The following is a 19,191-nucleotide window of genomic DNA, read 5'->3' as shown; positions in this document are numbered from 1 at the left end:
CTACAGTCTTTTGAAAGACACTGAAACAGTATGCAGTATTTCAGTATCGGTCTCACAAATGCTATATACTGGGGTAAAATTGCCTCCCTACTCTTGCTCACTGTTCCTTTTTTTTTTTTTTTTTTTTTTTTAAATGTATCCAGGGGTTACATTCACTTACTTTGCCAGCAAATTGGAAGCTCATATTAAGTTGCTTGTCCACTGTGACTTCTAAACCACCTGTTTTGCAGAGTTATTGCTCTCCAGGACATTTTGGGTACCTCTACACAGCAGCATAATTTTGGAATAACTGATGGTATTTTGAAATGCACATCTACACAACAAGCCATTATTTTGAAATAATGTTGTTGAGATGGTGGACTTCCTGTAACCCTCATTTCATGAGGAATAAGGGAAGTCAAAGGAAGAATATTCTTCCTTTGACTTCCTGCTGTGTATTGGAACTATTTTGACTTCAGCTACGCAATTGACATAGCTGAAGTTGCATATTTTAATTCAACTTTTGTCCTGCTGTGTGGATGTACCCTCAGTTAGAATGTCCTGCATTCCTTGTTATTAGATGTGTAATCTTGCATTCAGCTGTGTTTTGAAAACGCATTTTGTTTGAATAGGCCAAGTTCACCAGCTGAAACCCATTGATGTCTGACTACTCTCTCCTTATCATTTACCATTCCACCAGTCTTTGTCATCTGCATATTTTATCAGCAGTGACTTTATATTTACTTCCATACCATTCATGAAAAGGTTGAATAGCACAAGACCTGGTACTAGTACTTGTGGGACTCTACTAGAAGTAGACCACTACTTACACAGACAGTTTAATGTGTATTCTACAGATACTTTATAATGCTAATTTTTAGTTAGACTGTGTGGTGCTATGTCAAATGTCTTGCAAAAGTCTCTATATATTACATCTATACAATTATCTTTACCAATCAAACTTTTAATCTCAAAGAATGAAATCTGGTTGATTTGACACGACATGTTTTCCATAAAATCCTATTGATTGGCATTAATCATCTTCATATCTTTTATCAAATCAGTGTAATATCAGCTTTTCCACTAGATAGTTATCTGGGTCTTCCTCTTTACCCTCTTTGAAATAGTGGCTAACTTTGTGCCAATATTTTAAATCTTCTGGAATTTTCCCAGTATTCCAAGGCTTCATAAAAAATTATCAGCAACTCAGATCTCCCCAGCCAACTCTTTTAGAACTCTACAGAGCAAGTTACTGGAACCTGCTGATTTTAAAATATTTATCCCTTTGTAGGTTATGTAATATCGTCCTTGCTTATTAACATACTGTAAATTACTTCATCCTCCTATGATAGGAGTTCCTCATTCTGCTTTTTACCAAATAAATATTAGAAATTTATATAAACATTTTGGTCTTCCGTGTATCATTAACAGTTTTACTAGTTCCATCTAGTAATGGTCCTATACCAAAGGCACCAGATATGACTCTTGAGTATGCAAATGTGATATTCTTTTACGTAGTTATTCCCTTAGACCATTACATTATAATGTCTATCTTTTAAATCGTGCATCGAATCACACCAGACACCTCTCCTGAGTTTCAGGCCAGAGTTACTGGGAAGTAAACTAACATAACATCCATAATTCATTATTTTCTTCCTTTTGCATGAATTAGAACCCCCTTTGTAAGTATGAATCTCCTTAGAACGACATATGGTTGTGAATTAGTAATGTTAGAATTCAACCGATTAACTAGTTAACTGCTAAGCATGAGCTTATCGGTTACCGTTATTGGTTTAAACCAGTGTTTCTTAAACTTTAAGACCAAGGAACACCAAACAATTTTTTTTGAGGAACACCAAGAGGTTTTTGGTTTGGGGAGGGAGGGAAAACCACACCCCACACACCTTGAACACCAGGTGACACTTCTATTGACAACGACAATATTCGCTCACTGCCCAATGATTATTTAAGTATCTTTTAAATAATCTTTTGAAAAGTGGAACATCTTTTTTAATCTAAGTATCCCAAACATAACCTGTCAGTTGCTCTCCATTAAATAAAAAAAAGTTGTCCAACAAAGAAGGAACATTGTATCTGGCCCCCCTCAGCTGTCCTGGGTAACAAGTAAGGGCTAAAGGCAGCGGTACAAAGACCCAGCTGGGGTGGCGGCTGTAGGGCAGTTTTCTTTCCTGGCAGGCAGGATCCCCAGACCAGCAGCAGAGACAGCCAATCAGAGCTGGCCCTGCTACTGACCCTACAATGTTCCTCCCCTCTGGCAGGGGGTGCAACCAAGGCATGGAGCTTTTTCAGGCAATTACAAGCCGGGTGCAGAAGCACATGAGGAGGAACGTGGGTAGCCCCGCCTCATTTCGTGCTGTGTCATCACTCACTCGCCTCTTCCACCCTTCACGTGGAAGCACTTGAGGAGGAACGCAGTTAACCCCGTCTCGTTTCCAGTCATGTTACCGTTGCATCACCACTCACCTCTTCCACCCTTCGCATCACCTGCTGCGTCGCAGTGGCTCTAGCGGCCATTACTTTTCCTCAAACGGTCGCGGCACACCTGTGAGTTCTTTTTATTCCTACTCCCATCTTTTTTTCCCTTAAATTCTTACTCTGACTTTGGCTAAGCTATGATACTGAACTGATATGTTAATGAAATTGGGGAAAAAAAGTGTGTATCCCAAGAGAGGTGTATGTTTAATCTTAAAATACACAAATCCATCTCTTTTTAAAAGTTGCATCCAGATTCTCAAAGGCTGTAATTTAAGCTTCATACTGAGGTAAACTCTACTCCTATTAGCTGTGAAGAGGCAGTAACATGATGGTAACAAGGAAGGGATGGAACCTTAAACTGTTGGCTATCAGAAGGTAAACTTTTCAGCTTTCTTTGGTTTAGACATCAGGATGCTTGATTTGGGGGGGGGGGGGGGAAACCTCCTTGTGGCCATCTTTGTAACTGAATACTTTGACTTACTTCCTTGAATGTTTTTAGCATAGATGTTTCCCACTGAAGTTTCAGATCCTGAGATCACAATTGCTAGCCAAGTGTGTTGGCTATTACAACAAAAGTTTATGGTTTTATATTAAATTTCAAGATTATAGGAATTCGGGTTTTTTTTCTTGTAATAAAACCCCTTGTATAACATTGTTTGTTACAGTTTTTATATTTGGAAAATAAGTATTCTTACTCCTTACGATTATAGTCGCATTAGCATATGCAAATAAACAAATATGCAAGAAACATTTCAGCACTGGGAATGTTGAACAGGTTGTACCTCCCTTAACCCCAGGACACTCTGCTTTGGCAACATCCATGGTCTGGCAACAACTCAGCTGGGAGCCCCATGTGTGGGGGTAGAGGAAGAAAATGCCAGAGAGACAGGCAGTGCAGTGGAGAACTCTGCCACCCTGTGGCTGGGAGGTAGCAGTAGTGGTCAGCATCTGTGGAACTCAGGTCCGGCTGCAGAGCTCTGGTCCAGCAGCAGCCAGGGAACTCCAGCTCTGGCCGCGGTGCTCGGGTCCCGGCAGTGGCCACCGAGCTCGGGACCTGGCCTGGGGAGCCACAGCTGGGCAGGTAACAGTGGTGCTGGGCTGAAGCCCTAGCAGGGGGGCAGCAGTTCAGCCATGTTAGGAGGGACCTCCTGTGGTCTGTCCAATCCCCTCAATTGGGACTGGTCAGATCCCGAGGGTGCCGGATGAAGGAGGTGCAACTTGTACAAAGTTTAAGAATACAAATTGTGGATTTAATATTAGAAAATGTTACTAGCTTCTGGAATAGAATTCTTGTTTATTTTTACTTATGTTTTCAAATTACTGAGGACATTGCCTAGGATAGCTAGAATATTTTTAATAATGGGGATTTAGGATATTTTTTTTAATAGGGCCATTTTCTAAAATTAGAATCAAATTAAAAATGACTTTTGCTACACTTGAAAGATGGTGAATGATTCCTAACCTACTGGTAAGTGAAAGAAGAAAGGACAAATTTTAAAATTTCAAAATGAAAGACAATTTCAAGGATATAGTCACCAAGGTACAACACAATACAGGAAAATTGTATCCTGTTAAATCTTTCAAGAAGAGCTAGCAACACGCAATAAAGGTAAAAGGCTTCTCAAGAATTCTACTAGTTTTATATTTTTCGTTAATACTAACTAAGAAATTAAAGAACTATAGTAGAACTGCAGAGTTATGAATATTTTGGGAATTGAAGTTAACACTGCAATGTTCACCACCATAACATTTTGTTCAGAGTTGTTTTTTCAAAAGTTTACATTGACTTATGTATGTATGGCTTTTAAACTTAACTACTGAGAATAAAAATGCTGCTTCTAACCATCTTTAAATGAAACAAATACAAACACTGTTTCCTTACCTTGTTGCATCTTTTTTAAACTTTGCCTTTGTTTTTTTTTAGGCCAAGTTAATGGCTAACATTAACTCGGTAACTGTAATGTATTTGCACTTTTTTTATTTTGTTTCTGATGCTGTCTGATTACATCTGGCTTCAAATGATGTATATAGTTGACTGGTCATTGATAAGTCTGAGGTTCTACTGTATAGCATTTTGAACTGTAAAAATTCAGTTGCCACCTACCAGATGGGTAGGAATTGTGTAAGGATGACTTAATTTATCTGATAAAATGCAACCCAAGATGGGTACATCCTAAATATTGTGATTATAATACTGATATATTTTTGAAGCTGAGCCAGCCCATCATTATAGCTGAAGGGAATTCTAATGTATGAACCGAGACACCAAATACAGTTGAGGTTTTTTCTTTTTCTTTATATGAGTGATTCAGAGGGTGTCTTCATTGAAATGTCCAGAAGTCCCAAACACACTCATCTCAGTACTGATTCAGACTAGGGATGTTAAGTAACAGTTAACTAGCTAATCATGTAGTCAATGGAATTTCCATCAACTACTTGATGAGGGGGGCACTCACTACTGCCACTGCAGCTCTGCATTTTAAATAGTTACTGGGCTCTTCCTATGTTTAAAGTACAGAGCTGGAGTGGGGTTAGCTCCCAGGACTAGTCTGAGCAGTCCTAGCTTGTGCCAGCCTGCTCCAGGACTGCTGAGGCTCTGCCTTCCCTACCTTCCCCCGCCCCTCCGTGCACGCACGCACACACTGCAGAGGTGGTGCTGGAGGGAACTAAGGATATTAAATTGTGGTTATCTGGCTAATCATGTAGTCAATACAATTTGTATCAACTGTGCAATGGGTTGGTAAGGGCCACTCTGCAGAACCTCTGCAGAACTGCAGTGGGAGTAGTTCCTGGAGTTGGCTGGTGCTGCATTTTAAATGTAGTAAGAGCTGCTGGGATCTTTCTACATTTAAAATGCAGAGGTGCAGTATCCTAGACCACCGCGAGCCAGGACTGTTCAGTCCCAGCTCGCACTGAATCCAGCAGCCCGGCTCACAGCGGCCAGGGATGGCCATGGACTGTTGAAGCAGAAGCCCCTGTCTACTGGGGGGCCCAGCTCCCTGCTGAGATCCCACCCCCAGACAGGGACTGCTGCTGGAGCAGCCTCTGCCTGTCTACATACACCTGGCAGGTCAGCTTAAGGTGTGTGGTGTATTCTGTGTAACTGGAGTTGTCTTGCCATAAGCCAGGTTGGGCAGTGTCTCAACTGTGGGAGACTGACAGGAGCAAATATTCCCATTAGCTCCCTTACTCCTCTCCGTTGTGAGGAGTAACGTACGCCAGCCAGAGCTGCCCTCTGCGTTTGATTTACAGGTCTATAAGTATATCTGCTAAATTGAATTCCATAATGTCTGTCTCCAGTTTAGTGAATGAAGATGTTCCCCTAGAATACTAAACTCTTCTGAAGTTCAGATGTTTGTTCCTTTAAATCTAGACCCTAGTACTGATGAGATGTATTCATTGAAATATACCAAATTAATAAATTTCATTTCCATAGATGATACTGAAATCTGGTTCCAAATAAATAACAAGCAAAATTGCACTGGGAACAGGAAAGAAAATAGCATTGAAGTTGTCTGTTTTTCACCTAGATACTCTGTATTTTGTGTTACAGCTGATTTAATCATCACTTGCTTAGCAAAATTCTTTTTATTGCTTAGAGTTGACCTTGTGTGTTGCCTAAAATCTGAAATTATAATGGGTTAGATCTTTGAGAGTTGTACATGGGTTAACTTTTTTTGTCCAATTAAAATTAATACATTAATCAGTTTTCAGGAGTGCTTACATTTATGGACTCTAATCACTGTTTCTCCACTATCTGTCTTTCACTCACTCCTGGCAGTTGATAGGTCTGTAAGTGTGAAATTGCTTGTTAAAGTCCTCAGCTCTCTTCCTCTGTGGCAACTACATCATATGCATGTGAACAAGAGACGCTCTTTCCAAACCTCACTTCAAGGTTACTTTGATATAAAATCTGGAATACTTTTGGATACTGATCTTAGTTGTGTTCTGTATTTCTAACTATAGATAACTAATAGCATGTGTGAATACCTCCTGTTCCATATGTTATATTTTGTTAGTCTCTAAGGCTTTGTCTACACTGCTTGTTTTTGCTGCAGAAAATATGCTAATGCGGGACTCAGTAGCATGAGTCGCAATGTCATTAACATATTTTCTGCCGACTTTTTGTGCAAAAAGAAGCAGTCTAGCCACTTCCGTTTTGTGCAAAAAAACCCTTTTTTCCCCCTTTTGCGCATGATCCGGGAGAAGCATACAGATCTTGCGCAAAAGGAGGAGGCTTGCGCAAAACGGAAGCGGCTAAATTGCTTCTTTTTGCGCAAAAACCCCTTGTGCAAAAAATTGGCAGAAAATATGCTAATGACACTGACTCATGCTGATGAGAGACTCAGTAGCATATTTTCTGCTGCAAAAACTTGCAGTGTAGATGCAGCCTAAGTTGCCGCAGGACTACTAGTTTTTCATGTCCCATACTCGCTTCATTTCCATTTTTGTGTGGTAATGTTTTACTGAGACATTTTAATATAGCAGTTTTTAAGTAGGAAGATTTCATAATTCCTGGTTCATATAATCTGCCAAATAGTCACATCTCCCTTGTCCTAAAAAACCCAAAAAGTGTAGAGTATTCAATAGGAGTGTAAAAACCTGTTTAAAAATGTAACCATCTAACCGCTAAAAATCATAGCAGTTACACGCACTGAGGGCTCTGCAGTGTAAAGTTTAAATAAGCTTTATACTGCACAGTTTGCAGTGGAAGTCTCCCTAGAAGTGGGGCTGGCAAGTGCTGCTGCTGCTGCTGCTGCTGCTGCTGCTGCTGCTGCTGCTGCTGCTAGTCCTGCTCCTGAGGAGCCAGCATGTAACATGCGCTGTGGGAAGGGGCGGCCAGGTCATGCCACGGACAGGGGCTGTTCTGGTGGGCTCAGCAGGGTTAGAGCAGCCCCCTGCTTGGGGTGGGCAGCAAACTGCTCCAGCCCCTATTGGTTAATTGGAACCCTGTAAGTCTCACTCACGAAGGGTGAGGCTTTCTGATTAACCTTTTACATGCCTATTACTCAGCAAGTAATCTGCTAAACTGATCTTTAGGCTGTGTCTACTGATCTTTCAAAGATTGTACAATTCCAGTGATCACACCAAAGTACAAATTCATATTTATTTCAAATACAAAGGAGCATTGTGGTTTTCTTACTTCTCTGCATATCAACTTTAAATTTGTGACAGTCAGCTTCTGTTTTGCTAGCCACCCACTAGACGGCTGTGAAGGGAATTCAAGCTTTTGTGTCTGTTTCCCTGGGTGTTGTAAGCCTCTAGTAAGGGAATGTAGGTCTGTGCCAGAGTGTGCATACAGACCCCCCCAGACTGAGCTGAGTGCTTTGAACACACTACTCACCCTTCAGACTTCCATACTTAAGTTTGAAAATTTTGGCTTGTAGTTTAACTCTCAGGAAGCAAGCAGCCTAGTAGTAATAAAACATTCAACGCACACCAATACTTTTCCCAGAGTCTAACACCCCTGTTCTTCGCTTCAGTTTATATAAAGCACAAGACTGCACAGCTCCAATGAACTTTATGTGCCTTTCCCTGCTCAGTTTCCTCGCTACTCCAGAGCTCTCTTTAGGCCGGTTCAGAGTACTTGGTGAAGGGAGGGGGAGAGACATCTCCTTGCAGGGGAGAGGCAGGGTTTCCCGTCCTCATGCAAGCTGGTTTATGTTGTGCAGGCTTCTCCTTAATGAAGTCTCCTTTTTCCACATTGTCCATGACTTTGCTCTCCTGTCCAACACTTTCTCTTCCTGTCTAGCTTTCTGTGTTGTGCTTCCTTATTTTAAACCCCTTCTGATAACTTGGGTGCTTTCTTTCTACAATGTCAGTACACCTTTTTCATATAGCTTTTTTGCATCTGAAGTACCAGACTGTAGTGTTACTGATACATGTTGTATCAGAGATGGTGGTACCACCTAGACACACATTTGTGCTACAGCAGTTTAGAAGAAGAACATTTAGTAATTCCTGGTGGATATTATGAACTGGTCCTACAGGGAGATTACCAGACTGTCACATTTCTCTCTTGACCAAAAAAAGGAGGAGATACTCAACAAATAGTCTATGGTACATTGACACTGTGTTCCCTCTGATTTTTTTTTCTGTCTATGTACAGAATACATTTTATGTGCACTAAGGCATGTGCAGAGGTACACCACCAGTAGAAATAGGTGGCAGTGGGCACTCTGCTAACCAACTGGGCGGCATCTGAATCTCTCCTGTATGACTTCGTGCTCATCTTGCAGGGAACACTATTGACAGTCCATATTTAGATTGAATAGTAGCAGTAGACACTAACATCATACATTTGTTCCAGGGATCTCACCAATGTACAAATTGCATGAAACCTTTATAAGTTAGTGCCTGTGTATGTTGTATAACTCTTCTCCCTCAATATCTCGGGAAAGGGATTACAAAGGCTGCGGAGTTCATGGGTCTCCACCCTTTTCTGGTCACCTCAATACTGCTGATTGGAGTTGCCACAGGAAGATTTGGGTCCCAGTAGAGTGGTTCTTGGCACTGCAGTGGTGTTGTGAAGAGTAGTCCCTGTCCCCTGGCAAGGTGGAATCTACACATAGTCCCCTTCTTCCCACCTCTTGGGGAAGAGAGAAAATGAAATGTATTGCTTCCCCAATTTGCCTTTGGTTCTGTTGCATTGTAATGATCATGAGTCATAGATTATGGGGTGCTATTTCTTCTGCATGTCCCTAAGCAGTCACTTCATGCTCTTTTGGGGCTTTTTCTACTGTCTAGTAGGTATCATGAATTTGGCAATATTCCACCCTGCTCTACATTTGTTTTCTGTGGCAAAGCTACGGCTGTGCCTGTGGGTCCTGCACTTATGGCAGATGGTGTTCAGCCTCAGAGGCTCACTGTGTCTCACCACACAGTCTTTCTTTTTACTAGTGGCAGGTCTCACAGCGTACTGAGCCATACTCATCACAGGCTAGTCCAGGGTATGGGGGTGAAACCCCTCTGTAGTCCCAGCCTCCTTATCCAGGGACAGAGACTGTAGTGGTATAGGCAGAGTGGGTGGAGCCCAGGCCCACCCACTACTCTGGGTTCCAGCCCAAGGACCATAAGACAGTGGCAACAGATGGGGTTTGTTCAACTCCCTGTCTGGCAACTACTTCCCTGGGCCACTTCCCCAGACAGTCCCTCCCAGTACCTTGCCCTGGAACCTGCTCCTCCAACAAACACTTCCTGCCTGGCAGTTCCCAGCTCTCACCCAAACATCTCTCTCACAGCACTTTGACACCTTTCTTCTTTCTCATGTGCTACCTAACTGACAGAAAAGGAGTCCTTTTAAACCAATCTCAACTGGCTCTTGATTGGCCCCAGGTGGTCTAATTAGCCTGACTCTCTTTGCTCTGGAAGGCTCCTAATTAACTCCAGGTGTTCTAACTGGCCTTATTGTCCAGACTGCTTCTGGAAAGTTTCGGCTGGTTCTAGACCAGCCACTGCTCGTTTTCCCACGGAACAGAGACCTACTTAGTCTAAGGCTCGCATATTATTTTCCTTCATACTTGCTTTTTTTTCCCATAATTTCCTTCTGGTACTCTTTTGTAACCCTCTGACTTGACCCTGTCGCACTTCCCAAGGAAGTTCTGACATACAGCACCTGTTAGCTGTGCTTTGGTCTCTGCTTCCAGTGATGTTCTGGCCCATGACATTGAACTGTTTTAGCTTCTCAATGTTCTTATGATTCTGAGCCACAGAAGCAGTGAGCACTGATTTAGTTCTCCCAGGAAGGGTAAGGAGTGAGCTTGCCCTTCAGAGACTGAGTCTTACCCACATGATCTCTCTGGCATAATCTCTGAGGTATCATTATACAGAATAACACGAAGAGAAGTCACCTGCCATATTCCTGCAATTAGCATCCCATAATCTTCTTTACACTCAGGATACAAGCACAGTGAATGAGTTCTTCATACCCACATACGTTTGCCTAGTAACACTGTATTAGGCATGTCCTCAAGTTTTTCCCCCTGGGTCCCATGAATGTAGTGTTGCCCTCTTTTCCTGTTTTGAACAGGTGGCATTTGTCCTGGTCTGCAAGCACTGAAGCCAAGCCTCCAGCACCCTCTATCACTGTCTCCTCACAAGCTGCCTTCTCTACACCAGCCTCCATAGTTGTGGATCTGTCACCATGACTGATCATCTGTGGCATCATCTGCTTGGTAACTTGCAGGCTCTGTATGTGAAGGGACCCTGCTTTGGAGTGTGTATTCCAGACATGGGAGTGCAACAATGCCACGAACGCCACCTGCCTCTCCTTCACAAGTGTTTTTTCACTTCAGCGTACACACCTCTGGACTTCTCGCCATCACCACTATATCTTATGGACCATCTCCAGTCTTTCTAATCAGCAGACATCAGATCTATCTCTGCACGCAAGTAGAGAATCGGCTCTTTCTTGGGCTGTTCTAAATTCATAGTTGGTAACTATTTTTATCAAAGATGATGATAAAGATCTGCTCATGCCCTTCAGACCAATAGCAAAAGTGATGTTCCTTGCAAAAGCGTTTTTAAAAGCTTCTTACAATACTGCACTAATCCCTGCTACAACTAATCCCAAGCACTAGCACCATTTTGTTACAGATCTGAACAGGCATCACCCTGCTGGCCACCCATCAGACTACAGTGTAGAGATAGCTGGGTGAATGCATGTCAAGAGCCTGAATGGGATGCAGCCATTGCCCGCAATATTTTTTTTTGGGGGGGGGAGTGTATTCAGGGTACCAACCTTCCATCTGGAATGCCCTTCTGAGAGCTGGAACCCACTTCCCAACTTAACAGTCACTGGACAAGTCGCTGATCCTTCAGACTCTGCCATTAAGAAAAGAAAGCACACCCTCTTCCAGAACTTCTCTCCAAAAAATGGCAAGCTTCTGGATTACAGCAACACTCTCAAGAGGCAACATAGTTGGTATAAAACATTCAGCATACAGTGACACAGCCTAGTGTCTACAACTGCATCTGCATTACAAGCTAGGAGGAGTGTTTCTCAGCTTGTGCATGCATCCTCATACTAGCTCTCATGAATTAGCATGAGCATAGATAGCATAGCCACAATCGCATGGGCAGTGGACTTAGCTGAGCCGAAGCTGACGCTAGTGAATGTGTACTTGGCATGGCTAAGCTCTATTGCTGCAGTCACTGCCCATGCTACTATGGCACTGCACTTATACTCTCAGTTGCTCAATGAGACTAGGTCTACACTACAGAGTTTTTGCGCAAAAACTTGCAGAGCATCCACACCTCAAGCACGTTTTTGCACAAGTAAAATGAAAGAACAGAGTTTTTTCCGGTGTAAGTATTCTTCTTTCTACAAGGAAAGCAAAGTGTGTATGGACGGAGAACAGGGTTTTTTGCACAAAAAGAGGAAATAAAAAAAAAAAACCCAGGTGCTGTGGTGGCCATTCTGTAAATAGCAATCAGCTTCCTTTTGAGAGAGCATGCATGCAGTGTGGACACACTTTCGCAAAAGCACATTGCTTTTTCGGTGTGCTTTTGCAGTGTGGACGCTCTCTTGCACAAGAAGCCTGTAGTATAGACATAACCTAGCTCTCAGGCTAAGTCTGTGGACATGAGCTTTGAATCACACCCTAGTTTGTAGCATAGCCAGTGTGCAAGAGAGTACAAGTCTACAGAACAATACATTGTACATGCCTTTCCCTTCCTTAGTTTCCTCATCACTCCAGAACATATTGATACCAGCCCAAAGAATTCCTTGGGGCAATCTGTGTCCAGTAAAGCAGGCAGTTTCCCGCCTTGGTGCCGGCAGTAACTTTTGGGTAAATTCTCCCTCAGAGTCCTTCCTCATTTTCTGTGACCTTGCTATCTACTGCCCAATACTTCTTGTTTCTGTCTGCCTTCCCCTTCCCTTCGGGTGTGTCTAGACTACAGAGTTTTGTCGACAAATGTGGACTTTTGTCGACAAAACTATACCTGCGTCTACACTACCACCGAGTTCTGTCAACATAATGTCGACAGAACTCAGCAGTTTTGTTGATGCTGGTAAACCTCATTTCACGAGGCATAACGCCTTCTGTCGACAGAGTTCTAGGGTTGTGTCTAGACTACAGGCAGTCCCCGGCTTACGTACAAGATAGGGACTGTAGGTTTGTTCTTAAGTTGAATCCGTATGTAAGTCGGAACTGGCGTCCAGATTCAGCCGCTGCTGAAACTGACCGCCAGTTCTGACTTACATACAGAATCAACTTAAGAACCCCAGGCGTCCCCAAGTCAGCTGCTGCTGAAACTGATCAGCAGCTGATTCCAGGAAGCCCGGGGCAGAGCAACTCTGCCTCGGGCTCCCTGTAGTCAGCGCTGGTCAGTTTCAGCAGAAGCTGACTTGGGGACGCCTGGGGCGGAGCAGCTGGGGTGCTGCTGGGTTGCTCCAGTAGCGCCGCTCTTTGGTGCTACTGGACCAACCCGGCAGCACCCCATCTGCTCTGCCCCAGGCGTCCTGATTCAGCCGCTGCAGAAACTGACCAGCAGCGGCTGAATCAGGACGCCTGGGGCAGAGCAGCTGGGGTGCTGCCGGGTTGGTCCAGTAGTGCCCAGAGCGGCGCTGCAGGACCAATCGGCAGCACCCCAGCTGCTCTGCCCCAGGGTCCAAAACAAAAGCCTGGTCTGCTGGGGGGGGGCACACTAGCTGCGCCCCCCCCCCCCCAGCAGACCAGGGACACGGGGAGCAGAGCGGCAGCGGGATGCCGCGCCTCTGAGGCTTTGCTCTGGCAAAGTCTCAGAGGCGCGGGACCCCGCTGTGGCTGCCGCTTCAGTCCCGGTGTCTGTGGTCTGCTGGAGACGGTCCCCAGCAGACCACAGGCACCCGGACTGAAGCGGCAGCAGCGGCGGTTCCCCGCGCTTCTGAGGCTTTGCCAGAGCAAAGCCTCAGAAGCGCGGGGAACCGCCGCTGCTGCCCGGTGCCTGTGGTCTGCTGGGGACCGTCTCCAGCAGACCACAGACACCGGGACTGAAGCGGCAGCAGCGGCGGGCACCGGAGCAGCTTACGAACGGGGCTTTCTCGCCCCGGAGCTTGCAGGTAGCAATCCGCCAACTCGACCTCTGGGGCGAGAGCCCCGTTTGTAAGTGCGGATCCGACATAAGTCGGATCCGCGTAAGTCGGGGACTGCCTGTACAGGGTTTTGTCGACAAAAGCCTGTAGTCTAGACGTACCCTTCGTCTTTTCTTATTTAACCCCCTCCTCCTCGCTTGGCTTCTTTCTTTTGTTCTGTCTCTTGATTAGCTACCCCTGCTTCAGAAAAAACACCATAATGTCCCTCTTACAGATGATGAAGTATCTTTTCCCTTAAGAGGAAGCTTCCCCTTTTTTTTTTTTTGGCATAACTTGCCTTTTCATTAACCTTAAGTACCTTCCTTTTGTCCTCTTGCTTCTGAGGGAATTGTGCACCACTGCACAATGCAGAATTTTTCAGAAATTTAATGTACTCACAAAATTTCCATTGCTCCACAGAAATTGGTTCCCCCAGCCCCACCTATAGCCCCACCCTCTCTCCTGAGGTCCCATTCCCCACAGGCAGGGAATGAGGCAGAACAGCATCCTGAGCATGGCCCTCCTAGGGAATCAGACAGGGCAGCACGCCAAGCACAGCATGGCCTCCCTGGAGGGAGGGGCAGAGAAGTGGGTCAGCATACCGAGCACTCCCCAGAGTATTGGGGAGGGGCAGAGAGGTGAAGGGAGTGTGCACGTGGTGCAGATCCTGGAGCACCAGGAAATGGGAGTCAGTTGTGTGATTCCAGCCTCCTCAGCTGGGAGCACAGGGAGGGCAGGAGCTGGGGGCAGCAATGCTCTGTCCCGAGAATGCCTATAGTAGGCATTCTAGGGACGGACTGTGGGTGGTGCAAGGCTGGTGGTTTGGGAAGGCAAAGCCTTCCCCTGCCTAAGCCACAGGATGCCCATGGGAGGGGGAGGAGGAGAGCTAGAAGTTTCTTGGCAACAGCGCTTCCCAGCATGCCCCTAGAGGAGGAGTGGATGGCCCACAGGAAACTCTGCAAGCCTAAGACCAAGTATCTGGCTATCTATACTTCTGGATCTCTGAGCTGGAGAGTGGGAATTGACCCCTCCCCCACACACACCCCGCCCGCCCCCCCCCCCCATAACTGGCCCTGGGAAAGGAGTTCTGAGTGCTAGGGATGTCAATGTGTAGATGACTACATGATTAACCAATAAGCCTGGGCTTATCAGTTAATCCTGTCAACTACACGCACTTTCCCTCCCTGTATCAGAGGCAGTAAAAGGGGGACGCAGGAGCCAGTCCCTGTGGGGAGCCAGCTCTTAAGCCGGCTCCCCATGAGTACCAGATCTGTCTCTTCCTCCCCCCACCTCTGTGCTGCTACCTCTGATAGAGAGGCAGCAGCGCGGAAGGTGGGGGGGGGGGGGCAGGCAGAAGTCAGTATGTACAAGGAGCTGGCTCTGTGGACCGCCTCTCCTCCCCCTTGCTGCCTCCTATCAGAGGCAGCAGTGGGGGGAAGGAGGCAGGCTAGGAGCATCCCCTGTCCATGCAGCGCCCAAGCTCCCCGTGGACAGAGGCTGCTACACATCCCATGGAGCAGCCTCCATCCATGATGAGCCTGAGCCTGCCACAGACGGAGGCTTCTCCGTGGCAGCAGCCCCTGTCTGTGGGGGGTCCGAGCCCCTGTCTGTGGGGGGGGGGGGGGGTCCGCAGCAGACTCAGGCTCACCATGGACAGAGGCTGCTCCATGGAATGTGGAGCAGCTTCTTTCTGTGGAGAGCTCAGGCCCCCGTGGAAAGGAGTTGCTGCTGCCGTGTGCTCCCCAGTCTGTACAGGGAGCTGATTTTTAAACCGTTTCCCCTCGCAGACCAGCTCCTGCCTGCCACCCTGTGCTGTTGCCTCTGATAGAGAGGCAGGAGCCCTAGGTGGCAGGGGCTCTTCGTGAGTGGAGCTGGAGTGCACTGGCTGCAGTCCCTGGGGACTGTCGCATATTTGATGCAGTTGCACAACTACTGACTTGCACGCTGTCTAACATCCCTAGTGGGTGTCTGGTGCTCTGGCTGGGCTCGGAGAGAGGAAGGGACACAGTAAGCATCGTCATAACAGTTTCTTTAACGCTCTACTTCTACATTAATATTTTGTTTTTGTATTATTACAAATGTACTTGTGGACACGGGGTGGGGGCACTTTTTGGGCTGAGGGTCACATCTGAGTTTGGAATTGTATGGTGGGCCATAAATGCTCACTGAAACAATAATTCAAGAAATAGGTGCCTTGCTGGCAAGGGCATCAAGATGGCCATTCCAGGCATTAGGATGGGTATGGCCCCATGGCAGTTATGAGACTCCCGAGGATGAGGCCATAGGAGACGATGAAGATCCGGGCAGAGATGATTGGCTGATGAGAAATAAAGTGAATCGCTGGAAGGAGCAGTGCCTCGGGGATGGGTCAATGAAGGAGCTCAGAGTTCCTAATTGGACTGTAATAGGAATGGTATCCTACAGTGCTGGTGGCCTTGATCATTTGCTAGTTTGGACATAGACTAGAGCTTCAGGGATTGAACACGCTGCCATATATAAGTGGGATTCCGATCCTGCACACAGCACAATGAAGTCAGGGTAAGCTGTGCCAATCCCACTTGCACAGTGTGACTTTGCGTGCAGGAAGATGGTGCTCATAAAATTGTCAGTCAAGGGCTGGGAAGTGTCAGGCGAGCAGGTTAGGGCAAGCATCCAGCCCTGCTCCTCAGCAAAAGCCAAAATTAAAGGGCTGGATGGGTCAGACGTGGCCCACAGGCTGTAGTTTGCCCAACCCTGTGCTGATAGGTATTTTGAAATAATAAATTACCAAAATAGTTGAAACTGTTGTGGCTGTGTAGTGTTGTTTTGACAAATGGCGTTGCTGAATTTTTAATTTTTTGGCAAGAAATCCTCCATGATTAAATAGTATACGTGGTCCATTTTCTGTTAGCAGTGGTGAATCCTCGTACAATGAGACATTCATGATGTATTAATTTTTCATAAGAATATTTTATAATCCAGAATATCAAATAGGAATCAGTATTTTTTGAATTCTAAATTGTTTTGACAGTGTTTACTCTTTGTATGCGTGTTTGTCTGTGATTGTCTTCATGTAGAGAATCCCTCATGCAAATAAAGTGAATAGCAACAAGAGCTTTTGTCAAAAGTCAAGCTTGCTAAATTTATTTGCCTTATTTCAACTTTCACCTTAAGTAAAACTAAACTGTTTTAGCCCTGTCACCAAACTACATATTTGCTTATTAACTTGGCAACCCAGAACTAAAAGTATCCACTTCAACTTATTGTAACAATCCATGTATATGAAGTTACTGGAACCTGCTTCTTTCATATTGTAAACTTTTTAACATGCATGTGTATAAGAACTTTGTGCCGTAATTGTCATCTGACCTTGTATTTAACTCACTAAATTCTGTGCTTAGTCCTAAAACTGTAGTTTCTTAAAACAGAATTAACACTTTCTAGTCAAACAATAAATGAATCCCAATTTAAACAAGACAAGTTATCCTATTTTACCATTTTTATTTCGTTTGAGAATTGATGTGAAGTTGAATCATAGGTTTGTAACTAATTTATTTTGATTATCATTTGGTTATCCAATACTATGTTCTTAAGTATGTTTATTAAATTGTTGCTGTTTTTTATCCATTAATCTTTCCACGGGGGAAACACCCTTTTTGATATGTTTGTGTTCTAAGTTATTGAATAGAGTTGATTCTCTTATACTCACTTCTATGATACTAGTCCTTTCACATAGTTAATTGAATTTTGACTTTCTTTTGTTTCATAAGCATTTCATACTTAGTTGCTTTTTTATCATTAATATCTTGTATCATTTATTTACTTATTATATGGTGTGACTTATTTGAATACTCTTAACTGAACTTTTTGTCATAATTCTTAAAACACAAATTCTCTTTTTCGAAATCAAGTTATAGAGGTTGAACCTTTGTTAACCAGGACTCCCTGGTCTGGCATCGTGTTCCAGGACCAGAGTCCTGGTAGAAGGCTGGTGACTGGGATGGGTTGCCCGGCTCCCTGCAACTAGGCTGCCTGGCATGCCACAGCTGGGTTGCTAGGTACAACCCAGTAGAGCAGGCCGGCAGGTCCAGGAGCCCCACATGTCCAAGAGCTCGGCGTGCCACAGCGGGGCTGCCCATCACATCCAGGAGCCCATATGCAGGGAGCATATGCAGGGAGCTGTGCTGCCTGGCTTAGCAGGGATGGGGGCGAAATCCCTCATCTGGGTCTGGTCAGGTCCCGAAAGTGCCGGCCCAGGGAGGTCCAATCTCTATTGTTTCCATAGTATCCCCTAGTGCAGGAAAGAGAACTCTTGGTGGTGGTAAAAAGTGTAACTACTCTCTGTTTAGAATAATGAATAGTAATTATTAATTTCATCTTCAGAATTTTTTTCTGAACAAAGTGCATGAGAAATGATTAGATAGTAACTCCATCTATTTTAATTCTCATTTTCTCCCATTTGTTTTGTATTTCTTTTAGTAATTTTAAGATAAAATTACTTGGTGCTCATGCCTTTTCACCACAACAAGGCTATGTCTAGACTACATTCCTCTTTTGAAAGAGGAATGTAAATGAAGCAAATCAAAAGTGCAAATGAAGCGCAGATTTAAATATCCCATAAAGGGTTTTTCGAAAAGTGAAAGCACAGTCTAGTCCATTTTTTTCAAAAGTACGGGTTCTTTCGAAAAAGGGTTTTTTCTGAAAGAACCCTTCCTAGACTGCGCTTTCACTTTCGAAAAACCGTTTTTCAGAAAAGCACTTAGACACGAATATGCAAGTGAAGTGTGGGATATTTAAATCCGCTCTTCATTTGCACTTTCAATTTGCTTCATTTATATTCCTCATTTGAGAGGGATGTAGTTTAGATGTGCCCCAATTGCTAAGATTTATTTATCTCCTAATATACTTTCAAAAATAAAATGTATTGATCTTAGCCTTGCTAGCCATGGATTTTTTTCCCTTTAGCTTTTTCTTTAGCTTTCCTTATCAAATTCTGTACTTAAATTCAATTTTATTATCTGTTTCCCTCTTTATCCGTTTGCTTATCTAATAGATTTCTCATTGGTGTTTTTACTTAGCCACTGAACCATGATGGACAGCTAGACAAAGTAGTTACCTTTCTTGTTTGTGGAATTGTATACTATCAACTTGGGTGTGAATAAAGATATTAACTGTACATTTTGATGGAACGAGAATCTTGCTATTATATTTGCAGAAATATTTGTGTGTGATTCATGTTTTTATTCCTCTATCATTCTCATTTATTTTTACTTAGGTATGTTCTGTAGAACAGATTTCCAAACCAGAAGAGAATGACAAAACCGATTCCAAAACAAAAAATTCAAAGAAAGCATTAACCGTCTTTAAAGGACTGTTATTACATATAAGGTAATAATGTTCAGTAGTAAATTTGTTTACTTTGTTACATTGTATATAGCTTACTTAAAATTAATTAGATCAGTTTAAAACCACAAACTGAAGTCAAGAATTAATTGATTTGACCAATCTTTAATACATTTTGAATGTCTAAAAATTCGTACTTTGATCTGAAGTGTTCTCAGACTTGCTTTTCTTCCATTCAACAGTTTCAAGTATCTGTCATGTACTATATGTATTTCTATGGATGAACGCTTTGAGCGATCGATCATTTTCCCACATAGATCAAAAAATATTCTTTAGTT

General features: G+C 44.1%; 1 protein-coding gene across 6 annotated transcripts in view; it reads left to right on the top strand.

Moving 5' to 3' along the window:
* MOSPD2 (motile sperm domain containing 2) overlaps positions 1-19,191 on the top strand; it is a 79,051-nt gene that overhangs the window by 37,884 nt on the left and 21,976 nt on the right. For all 6 annotated transcript variants that reach the window (XR_012898649.2, XR_012898654.2, XM_075914515.2 and 3 more), the window contains exon 10: positions 18,786-18,898. Coding sequence is in view for 4 of the 6 variants with exons in the window: in XM_075914515.2 (XP_075770630.2) it covers positions 18,786-18,898 (113 nt within the window). In the remaining 2 variants the exon portion in view is untranslated. The remainder of the gene's footprint in view (positions 1-18,785; positions 18,899-19,191) is intronic.

Source organism: Pelodiscus sinensis, chromosome 1, assembly GCF_052426305.1.
Source record: "Pelodiscus sinensis isolate ZL-2025 chromosome 1, ASM5242630v1, whole genome shotgun sequence".
Taxonomy (NCBI): Eukaryota; Metazoa; Chordata; order Testudines; family Trionychidae; genus Pelodiscus; species Pelodiscus sinensis.
The sequence above is the reverse complement of the archived record's forward strand: the minus strand, read 5'-3'. Positions and strand labels throughout refer to the sequence as shown.